This window comes from Eretmochelys imbricata, chromosome 1, assembly GCF_965152235.1.
Source record: "Eretmochelys imbricata isolate rEreImb1 chromosome 1, rEreImb1.hap1, whole genome shotgun sequence".
Classification (NCBI taxonomy): Eukaryota; Metazoa; Chordata; order Testudines; family Cheloniidae; genus Eretmochelys; species Eretmochelys imbricata.
This window is the reverse complement of record NC_135572.1, coordinates 17,234,149-17,246,291: the sequence shown is the minus strand read 5'-3', so window position 1 is coordinate 17,246,291 and position 12,143 is coordinate 17,234,149. Positions and strand designations below refer to the sequence as shown.

General features: G+C 44.5%; 1 protein-coding gene across 1 annotated transcript in view; it reads right to left on the bottom strand.

Moving 5' to 3' along the window:
* MYO7A (myosin VIIA) overlaps window positions 1-12,143 on the bottom strand; it is a 106,810-nt gene that overhangs the window by 56,883 nt on the left and 37,784 nt on the right. Inside the window, exon 14 of the mRNA XM_077841927.1 lies at window positions 4,776-4,913. Coding sequence (XP_077698053.1) covers window positions 4,776-4,913 — 138 coding nt within the window. The remainder of the gene's footprint in view (window positions 1-4,775; window positions 4,914-12,143) is intronic.

Genomic DNA, 12,143 nt, shown 5'->3' with positions numbered 1-12,143 from the left:
ATTTGAGCATGAGCTTTCGTGAGCTACAGCTCACTTCATCGGATGCATACTGTGAAAAGTGTAGAAGATCTTTTTATACACACAAAGCATGAAAAAATACCTCCCCCCACTCCACTTTCCTGCTGGTAATAGCTTATCTAAAGTGATCACTCTCCTTACAAAGTGTATGATAATCAAGTTGGGCCATTTCTGGGCCATTGTAAGGAGAGTGATCACTTTAGATAAGCTATTACCAGCAGGAGAGTGGGGTGGGGGGAGGTATTTTTTCATGCTTTGTGTGTATAAAAAGATCTTCTACACTTTCCACGGTATGCATCCGATGAAGTGAGCTGTAGCTCACGAAAGCTTATGCTCAAATAAATTGGTTAGTCTCTAAGGTGCCACAAGTACTCCTTTTCTTTTTGCGAATACAGACTAACACGGCTGTTACTCTGAACACTTCTGAAAGGTTGCTGACTCCTGATGTAAAATAACAAATGACCAGGGCTTTCCGCTGGCCTTTCACTTCCTGCTATCCCATTTCCTATCATTATCAGCACACTTTCCTTTATATCCTGGGACAGAAAATTAACTCACAGAAAATGTTTTTCTTTCACAACCTTTCTGCACAGCCTTAGGTTCCATGATCTGTTTTTCAGTTCTGTATTTTTAAACTCATTCAAAAAATAAACATTCCCATTTTAGCATAAAACCACATTATACATCTTGCAAAGCTGCAGCACGGAGCTTAGCATTAACTGTCCAATTTGTGTGTCTCTTTTGGATTAATCTTGCAATCCGCACGCTCATGAATAGTTTCACTGACACCCCTGTGGCTACTGGTGTGAGTAGGCACGACTGATTTGGGGGCTGCAAGAACTGGTCCTTACAGAGTGGTTAAATAGATGCAAAATTCCAAACCCAGATCATTTTAAAACTCAGGGGAGTTCAAAACTGGGGTTTTGGAACAATTTGCTAAAATTGCATCTGGATCCAGGTTGTAATTTTCAACACACTCCAAGTTCTGGAGTGACGTGGTTTTGATTTGGGATCCTCTCTGCTGATAAACAAACACTAGTATTATGTTTTGAGGTTAACATGCAATTAAGTGCACTTATATATATTTTTAAATTTCGGTCTCTCCCATTCTCCCACTAAACAAACATCGGGCCAGAACAACCTGCTCATAGACAGCCATCAAAATATTTGTCTGACCATATTTGTTCTGCCAATCAACAGATCCACACATATATGTTCGCTGCAAATATATAGATAAAATTACCAAACTGAAGTTTATGATTTTAGAATTTCTGTGCCATTTTGCCCTGGTAACATTCAGAGTTAAATTCTGCCCATAGCTACTAAATCTGGACAGAGATGTAACAGACAGCATAATTTTGCTCAGTGTATACATAACTTACAAAGACACCAGTCACAGACAAACCATAACACACAGCAAACTAGGAATAAGTAAGAGAATCTCTTTTCAAGTATTATAAGTAATGATTAGTGACCAGTAGAGATTTTTAGTAAAGTTAGGGTCCAGCCCTGCAAAGTGTGGAATTGGGGATGCTCAGCACACAGCATGAGGAGCTCAATGCTTCATGGTCCTTGCACACCCAAGGGACTTAGGTGGGAACTATGAGTGTGCAAAGAATGCAGGATCAGACCCTAAAGAGTTTACTTTATTGGGGGATATGTATAAGTGTTATCTTCCCTTTCATCTGGTAACTGCAATTTGTCCCCAAAGTACTAATGAATTTTAAATAGTCATAACAAACCCAAATAAACAGATCATCGTTTTACTATGTATTAGTAATTTTCAATGGCTGAGTAATTATTTCCTTTGACTTTCAGCTGCTAGGTCAATCGGCTTGGTGAAAATGCACTTCTCACTGCCTGCCAAAGGTGATGGATTAATGGGCTGTTATATGTTCATTAGATTGAAAACATTAAAACTGGAACAGGCCTCTCCAGCTCATCTCTGCATCTTCTTGGAAATTGCAGCTGAAAACATTGCTAACCTTTCACCTGTGCCTCTCAATATCTCTAACATCTGTTCTTTTAACTGCATTTAGGGACACAATCCAGCAAGCCTGACTCACATGAAAAATGTCTATAGAAATGATCTCCTTCTGTAGGTTATTAGGTTGATTGCTTTAGAATCCTATATAATTTCTATAGAACCTTCTTAGATTTTGCTCTAACAGGGGTGAAACTACGAAGGTTCTGTTGAAATCAAATAGGATTTGAAAGCTATCAACCTAAAAACCTATAGAAGGAGATGATTTCTGCAGAATTTTTAAACCCTCCCATAGAACTGAACGGAGAATTGCAGCCCTGCTCCTGAATTCTACAGCTTCATTCAAACATTCTATAAGACCACCATTCTCTATGGAAATCTACAGGGCTTTTCATAAAGGGAAGAGGCTCCAGCATGGGTCTCTAAGGGTGCCGGGATGAGGCCCTCACTTTGTAAAACATTTTGGGGGACAGTTTGTAGAAGATGCTTTACAAAGAAAGGACCCGATCCTGCAAACCCTTCTTCAATTGACATCAATGGGGTTCCAGGCATGAGTAAGGAGTGCAGATCAGGTTTCTAGACAGACAGATGGACCTCGATGGGAGTTTTACCATCAACTTCAATGGGTCCAGGGCTTTATTGTATTGTGTCCACATGTAAACGCTGCCTCTATAAGAAGAAAAGGAGTACTTGTGGCACCTTAAAGACTAACAAATTTATTTGAGCATAAACTTTTGTGAGACAGCTCACTTCATCGGATGAATTTAGGGGAAAATACAGTGGGGAGATTTATATACACAGAGAACATGAAACAATGGGTGTTACCATACACACTGTAACAAGAGCGATCAGGTAAGGGGAGCTATTACCAGCAGGAAAGCCGGGGGGCGGGGGGGCGGGAGGAACCTTTTGTAGTGATAATCAAGGTGGGCCATTTCCAGCAGTTGACAAGAACTTCTGAGGAATGGGGAGGGGGGAATAAACATGGGGAAATAGTTTTACTTTGTGTAATGACCCATCCACTCCCAGTGTTTATTCAAGCCTAAATTAATTGTATCCAGTTTGCAAATTAATTCCAATTCAGCAGTCTCTCGTTGGAGTCTGTTTTTGAAGTTTTTTTGTTGAAGAATTGCCACTTTTAGGTCTGTAATCGAGTGACCAAAGAGATTGAAGTGTTCTGCGACTGGTTTTTGAATGTTATAATTCTTGACGTCTGATTTGTGTCCATTTATTCTTTTACGTAGAGACTGTCCAGTTTGGCCAATGTACATGGCAGAGGGGAATTGCTGGCATATGATGGCATGTATCACATTGGTAGATGTGCAGGTGAACAAGCCTCTGATAGTGTGGCTGATGTGATTAGGCCCTATGATGGTGTCCCTTCAGACAGAGACAAATACCTACAAGATCTCTATCAAGCGTTCTTACAACTACAATACCCACCTGCTGAAGTGAAGAAACAGATTGACAGAGCCAGAAGAGTACTCAGAAGTTACCTACTACAGGACAGGCCCAACAAAGAAAATAACAGAACGCCACTAGCCATCACCTTCAGCCCCCAACTAAAACCTCTCCAGCGCATCATCAAGGATCTACAACCTATCCTGAAACCCATCACTCTCACAGATCTTGGGAGACAGGCCAGTTCTTGCTTACAGACAGCCCCCCAACCCGAAGTAAATACTCACCAGCAACCACACACCACACAACAGAACCACTAACCCAGGAACCTATCCTTGCAACAAAGCCTGTTGCCAACTGTGCCCACATATCTATTCAGGGGACACCATCACAGGGCCTAATCACATCAGCCACACTATCAGAGGCTTAGAATCATAGAATATCAGGGTTGGAAGGGACCTCAGGAGGTCATCTAGTCCAACCCCCTGCTCAAAGCAGGACCAATCCCCAATTTTTGCCCCAGATCCCTAAATGGCCCCCTCAAGGATTGAACTCACAACCCTGGGTTTAGCAGGCCAATGCTCAAACCACTGAGCTATCCCTCCCTTGTTCACTTGTTGTTCACCTGCACATCTACCAATGTGATATATGCCATCATGTGCCAGCAATGCCCCTCTGCCATATACATTGGCCAAACTGGACAGTCTCTACATAAAAGAATAAATGGACACAAATCAGAGGTCAAGAATTATAACATTCAAAAACCAGTCGGAGAACACTTCAATCTCTCTGGTCACTCGATTACAGATCTAAAATTGGCAATTCTTCAACAAAAAAACTCCAAAAACAGACTCCAATGAGAGACTGCTGAATTGGAATTAATTTGCAAACTGGATACAATTAACTTAGGCTTGAATAAACACTGGGAGTGGATGGGTCATTACACAAAGTAAAACTATTTCCCCATGTTTATTTCCGCCCCCCCACCTCCACTGTTCCTCAGACGTTCTTGTCAACTGCTGGAAATGGCCCACCTTGATTATCACTACAAAAGGCTTTTTCCCCCCTGCTGTCCTGCTGGTAATAGCAGGAGAGAGAGGTGGAGGGAGAGAAAACCTTTTGTAGTGATAAACACCCATTTTTTCATGGTCTGTGTGTATACAAACATCTTATGTATTTTCCACAGTATGCATCCGATGAAGTGAGCTGTAGCTCACGAAAGCTTATGCTCAAATAAATTGGTTAGTCTCTAAGGTGCCACAAGTCCTCCTTTTCTTTTTGCAGATACAGACTAACACGGCTGCTACTCTGAAACCTGCCTCTATAAGGACACTCAAAACACACCACGCGAAGAGGAAGAACCAGCGCTTACCATGGGCTTCTTATATTCATTAGGTTTGATGCAGCGGACGAAGAAGGGCTGGCACCCGCTGAGGGTTCTCATCAACAGCTCGAGAGATCGCTTGAATTGGCTGCTGAGTGTCGGCGAGCGCTTCCTTGTCTCTGCTCCCTGGAAGAGAGTGGAACCACAACAAATCTGTCTCAGGAAATGAAAAGATAACAGAGCTTTTCCCCTCTAGCCAAGTCACTGGGAACCTCCTCTCTAGCTGGAGCAGGGGCGGGGTGTGTGTCAAATGTGGTGCACGGATGGCGTTCAGACTTACTGGCTGAGGAAGCAAAGGGGAGAGCTGAAATATCATCTGTTTCTGGAAACTACATGGAGGTTTTTGCCCATGAGGATTTCAGGTTCATAGTTTGCTATGAGTTGGGCCAGCTCCTCAGTTGGTGGAAGTCAGCACAGCTCTATTTACACAAGTGGAGGATCTGGCCCAATTGTGCATATTTCCATCTCCCTGTTCCAGACAGTGCATGTGGCATGAGACCATGCAGTCAGCCAAAGGTGCCTTACATAATGCTTGCTTAGTGAGGACTAGAGGAAATCCCTGAGCGTGCTGGAATTAGCTCCGGGCAGAGGAACCCAGGAGCTTCATAGTAAAGAAAAGGCCACAATTTTTATTTCTCATGGACCTGCTTGATGCTCCAAACAAGGATCTGCACTGGCTTGTTGCATTGTTAAGGTGTTATACAGGAAGTCAGGTTAGATCTAATGGTCCCTCCTGGCCTTAAAACGTATCCGTCTATAAAGTCTGTGAATAGAGACTTGGACCACAGTGGAGAGTGAGGTGTCTCAGCCTTACACTCTGTGTGGGCTATGTGGACCTTGAGTCTGGGCACATAGGTAGGAAGTGGCTCTTGCCCTATCTGATGCACCGGGCAGCACAGCAGACCCAATGCCAGGGGTATTGTAATTTGCCAATAGTGTCATGCAAGACTCCAATTACCTTTACTGACTGTTGGATTTTCAGGCCCATAGGGGCACAATCAAGCCCTTAAATAGCACCAGGGCATTTTCACTGAAGAGTCTTGAACTTGGATTTGTTGACTTTCAGGGGATGCTGGCAAGGGTTGTTTATTCCCCAGCTTCCATTGAGTGGATTCATGTTGGGAGCATCTTCTTTGTGTTTGGAAGAGGATATTAACTGGATTGATGGGGGGAGAACTTAATCTGGGGTGAGTTAGGGTGATTTTGTGGATGTCCATTCAATTGCTATTTTCTGGGTAGGTTTTAAAAAATCCATTCAAGCCTTAGCGCTCTGGCTTAGTGTACATTACATTTCAATCTGCTAGCTACTTCTCCCTAGCTGGTGAAAACTATGAACAGAGCAGGTCTTGAAAGCCTTGTAAGATTAAGCCCCAGGAAAGTGCCGCAGAATTTAGTTTACCTGAGTCCTTTTTATCAAGAAATCTCTATTAACCGTGTTTGGGTTACGTCCTACAATGTGCATCAATTAGACTGATAAAGCAGAGTAATAAATCGTGTGTCCCTTGTCCTATTCAGATCTATGGGGTTCAACTATCCATCAAAAGCTATCTAGATGTTTAAAGAAAGCTTATGGAGGATGTAGGTAACACCAGTGGACTCGGATGAATTGGGCATCAGACTGTAACTCCATGGGACATGGACATCCCACTAGACAATCACTAGATAATCAATCCTGGGAGGATTCCAGAGGAGCAGGTGGAAGGTCCAAAAAGAAAGGATTTTGCCAGGTCTTTTCTAAAGGCCTTGTGTTCTTTACTGGCTGATGAACAGGGGCTATAGACAAAAAGTGGCCCCACTATCATTGGCAATATTTGCCAAATTTTATGTATTTTTCCCAGTTGCTAAAATTGCCCATCACCAAAGTCTCTGGGCACTGCACTAAACATACAAGTAGCACCTTTCTGGAGGACATCAACAGTGAAGACTTTTACCCAGCAGGAAAACTCTCAGGAATTTTGCACAGCTCTGGCCATAGGTGATTGTACAATGAAGCCCAAACAACAAAACAGAAAGTCATAATAGAATTCCAAAAGGGAAAGTGAACAGTTCAAACCCAGCTCATGCACACACCAGAAAAACCCAGCAATGCCAGAACAGGAGAGTTTAGTGCCGCAGCCGTTAGCTATCCCAGCAAACCTTCACACAGGGATACATTGCTAACATGTGTCATTTATATCAACAGGCACAGACCCGGACCCCTGCGAGCGCTGTGGAGTTGGTGATAAATACCCTGTTAGCAGAGTCTGGTTTGAGGAGGACAGGTTGTGTCAGCAATAATACTGCTCGGATAGCAGGAGGGCAATGGGATGGGGCTGCTTTAGATCAACAGCACCACAGTGTAAGTAGCCACCTCCAGTGCAGCACCACGGGCTGGCTGCTGGAGGGGTCAGAAGCAGACACAGAGGCAGAAACCAGGCTTAGCAAATTCCCATTTTGGAAGTGAATGTGCCCCTTTCCCAGCAGAACGATCTGGGCCTGACCGGGAGCCCTTGTTCGGCCATGCTGCGGCGGAGAGGTCATCAGAAGCCTTCCAAGGCCTCCTAAAATGGGGAACATTTTAAAATGGGGAGAGGGCGATGCTGCCTCTCTAGATTGCTGCCCAGCTTCTCCTCAGCGTCCGCCTCTTCCTATCTCTTCCCACGCCTGCGGAGGGGCATGGTGCAGGTTTCACCTCCAGGCCTCAGTGCCTCATCCAGTGCATGACTGGGGAGATGGTTCTAACACAAGCTGCCAGAAAGCAACTTAGGTTCCAAACGCTCCAGCCGCTATATCAGTGATTCTCAACCTGCGGCCCACAGGCCGCTTGAGGCCAGTCAGCACAGAGCTGCGGCCCATGTGACATCCTCAGGGCCATTCAGGTAGTATTGGATGTGGCCCACAACAGTAAATAGGTTGAGAACCACTGCTCTATATACAGGCAGGGCTTATGTAGTCCACGACTCGACCAATCAGAATAGAGTGCTCAGCAGCTGCAGGATCCCCACACGTTGCATCTCACCTCTATACACAGATCACTATGAAAAACGCAGTGTGACAAACACTAGGGCCAGGGATCCGGGTGAGAAATTAAATTATACAACCAAACCTCAAGCAAGGCTTTGGACCAGACTTTCCTCTCATGCTGGTGTGATTCCACTCAATTCAATGGTGTTATTCCTGTGTACACCAGTGTCAGGGAGAGGAGAATCAGGCCCTTTTCTTTTATTCCAACTAAGGGGTCAAAAAGAGGAGTAGAAGAACCTTCCAGAAAGACTGGTTAAGGCCAGGTCAGTGTCACCTGGGAGAAAGAAATTCCTTTGCTCCAAAAGCAGCACAATTCCATGGGTCAGAAGGTATCCCTTGGAGAAAGACCAGCATTCACATAGCTTCTCTCATTGTAATATACTTCCTAGCTTTTGCAGCTTTCGCCTGTAAAAGTCTCTGGGGCAGGGACTATCTTTTTACTTGTGTTTGTACAGCACCCAGCACTATATGTGCCCCAATTGGAACTGGGGCTTCTGGACAATGCCATAAATATTGTACCTCAGCAGAAGGCTAGCAGGCCTCCCTAATGGCCAGCCAAGACAGAAGTTTGATTTGGGTCTCAAACTAGGCTGGCCTAAAGTAAATAATTTCTCCACTTTGAAAAAACCCAAAGGGACTCAGATGATATAGGTGGGAAATACAGGTACAGAAGGGAGATGCGGGAAGGCATGTGTTCTGCACAGTGTTCATACACGCTTTGGAGGCACGTTCTTCCAGCAGCTCAGATCAGCCTGGGTTCTACAGCCAGAAAACGGCAGGCTGCCGTATGCAGTAACACCGCGCGGGATACAAATCAGCACTGACCCCGCTGGCGGGACATAACACAGGCTTTCGCCCAGTGCTGACTGCCTGCGTCTCTCCATGGTCAAGGCTGGAGCACCTGGGCATCATTCCTTAGCACCAGCGAGGACGGTTACTAGCCCATTCCTCTGGCAGACACAGTGCTTTTTGCCTTTGCAGCGTTCAAGACATGCACCGGTCCTAAGCTGACACCAGGCCCATGTCACCAAAGGTCCAAGTGAAAGGAGGCACATTGTGAATGAATGCCAAGCCATAGGGTGTGGGTGCAACCTGACAGTCCTTCAGTAGCTTCACTCTCACTGACTTCCCTTGGAGTTCGGGGTGTGCAAGGAACGCAGGGGTAGGCACTGAATACCTCACGGTAACAGTGACATTCTTCAAAGAGGAAGAGGATCTGCGCTCGCAGAACACTGGCATTAATGGAGGGGAAGGCAGAGACGCACACACATCCTCAGCAACGCAAGACATGTGGCAGGTTGAGGTTCCAGACGAGGGAATCTTCCCCTTAAGAAAGGATTTGTCTATTTCAGGAATGGAAGGAGTTCACTCAATTGGGAAGCACCTACATGGCTCTGAGCAGCTGAGGTAACTAACTGAGCTTGTGACAGAAAAAAACTTATTTCGCTTGCTTCCTGAAGCTTGTGAAGGATCCAGGTTTTCAGGATGCAAGAAGACAGGGATGTGCACTGAGGGATCATAGCAATTCTGTACCATTGTCTTACAGCAGGGGTTTTCAACCTTTTTTCATTTGACGACCCCCCTAAAAAATGTCAAGGGGAGGTGCAGACCCCTTTGGAAATCTTAGACATAGTCTACGGACCCCCAGGTTGAAAACCACTGTCTTACCGTATATTTTGCTACATACATACATCTCTGTAAGTAGTGAGTGAGTGAACCAATGAGGCCCACAGGACAGAGCGCTGAGAGCTGGGTTCTGTTCCCAGCTCAGCCACTGAGCTCTTGTGTGTTGGGCAAGTCATTTCACTGCTCGCTATTACGATTTGTACTAACATAGCACATTGTACTAGGTGAGGTAAGAGACAGACCCTGCTATGAAGAGCTTACAATCCAAACGACCAAACTGAGAAAGGGTGGAAGGGGAAACCGAGTCACAGAGAGGCAAAGTGATTCATTCAAGGTTACACACAGGTCAGTGCCAGAGTCCAGAATAGAACTCAGGTCACCCAAGTCAGTGTTGAGTGCTGTATTCACTAGAATTCAATAATTCACTATTGCTTCTTGGTACCTCAGTTTCCCCATTTGAAATTTGGGGTCAGTGATACGTACCCCTTCTTTATTATTAAAAAAATTATTGTGGGACGTCCTTCGGGGTTCCAATCAAGGATCAGGAGCCCGTTATGCTAGGTACTGTACAGACATCAAATGAAAAGATCGTCACTGCCCCAAACAGCTTACAATCTTTGAAAGTGCTTTGAGATTGAAGAATACTGAAATGCTACTTAATAGTGCTAAGTATTATTGTCGCCCTAGGATCTCTGTTACACAGATCATCAAAATCAGCACAGATTAAAAATATGCTCCCACATGACCATTCCACCGCTTGACTCAGTGCTTAACAATTACTATTTTAATTCATTATTTTTAAAAGATCAAGTTATTCTGAGCTAGAAGAGAGCAGAAAAATGGAGGAAGTTGGTAAAACCTGTTTGTCCTGTTGTTTTCCTCAAACTCAAACTGGGCAGCTGCATTTCTCAAACATTTTCCACATCAATTCTCTCCTGTGTTTAGAACCCATCACGTTTCAGCCTCGAAGGGATTGTTTGGTGTGTAGCGAAGTTCTAAAACTAGAGATGGGCCCAAATGACACTCTACAGCCCACATGCCCTGGAACGTGGAGAGCAGAAAGGAAGAAGATTTGGTTTCAAAATTTGGATGTGAATTTTTTTTCTTTTTTTAAAATCAGGGCCTCTGTTTATAAGTGCCCACACTGGAATTCCAAATTCAGCCACCCTGGACTGTTGCAGAGTTGGGAGAGGTTAAAATTCAGACCCACATCTGAATCTGAAGTTTGCAAGTCAGGCCCATCTCTAATATAACCCTCCTGATATCAGAGGATTGTCGTGGAAATGCTGACACAACCACAATTCTAGCACCACAAATGTTAGTCTCTATTATACTATATGCTACACTATAGCCAAACAAGAAGCAGGGAAGGTTTGGAAAGCTATCAGAACGAGAGCGAAGACTAAAGGTTAATTCGGAAGGACCTCTGACAGGTTAAGAGCTCCAGTTTGGATAAGCACCCAAAAGTTTAATACTTACAGTATCTGATCCTCTGGGGTCAGTTTGAGCTATCCTTAGAACAAGCCGGCTCATGAGAATAGCGGTACTTCCAACTGAGCCGCCAATACAATCAAACAGCCCCCCTCTTCTCCCAAATGAAACTCAGAAGGCCAGAGCTGTGTGAAAATGGAACTGGCCCAGATCTTCAGTTGGTGCAAATCAGCGTAGTTCCACTGAAGTCAACAAAGCTACACTGATTTAGGCCAGCCAAAGATCTAGCCTATCGAGTTCAATGAAAGTTAACCATAATTATTCAAAGCTCAAAAAAGGTTTTGGTTTAAAGACCAAGAGTGTGGGCTGGTTATGACTTTATCCAAACTGGCTTTCCATCATCGCTGGGTCCTCTGCAGAACCTCAGCTTTCCTGGGTTGAATCTAGCAAATACACACAAAGGCTCATATTCCTCTATCTACTGAACACAGCCTAAGCAGATTCTGTGGACAAGATGGACAGCTGTGACAGGTCCATCACAAACAACACAGGGGTAGGAGTGAACCAGAAGGAGCACAGTATTTATCAAAGAGAAGTGAACGTTCAAAGAGGAACTCATGTATTTATTTTACCTTTGGAGTGGGTGCTGGTGACTGGCCAAAAGTACTGGATGCATAGCCACAGAGAAACTACAAGAAGCAAAGGCAAAAAAGAGAGATAGAGAATAGAAAAAAAGTGAAAAGAAGGAATAACTAAGAGGGGAGTTCTGAGTTTTCGGTCAGTCCTTGTGATTCGGCACCACTCGTGCCTCCCAGAACAATGCAATAATTCTCGGGACCGTGTCTATTTCTATCCTCTCTCCTTCCACTTATCTAAACACTGGCCTCCTCACAGCTTTCTCACTACTGTTGGTGAAAGGGCATTCGTCCCACAGCTCCTGCCACTTGGAACAACCTTCCTGCCTCTCTCCGAATCATTTATTCTCCATCCCTTTTCAAACCCCGCTAAGAAACACAACTGCTCCCCTTCAGCCAGAATGTTTAATACAGAGCTGGCTGGGAAATGTCCACAACAACAAAATGCTGACAAAAAACCTAATGAAGTTTCCCTAACTCTCTCCCTTCTTCCCCCACTTTTAGTGCCAGTTGGTCAGAAAATTTCCATATAAACTAAAGTTTGAGGCCCCCTCCCCCAAAAATCAGAAACAAAATATTGCAAAACTTTAGATGATATTTTCCCCAGCCTGCTCTATTTTTTAACTTCCATCCCCCTTTGTCATAAGCTTTCTCTCTGCAA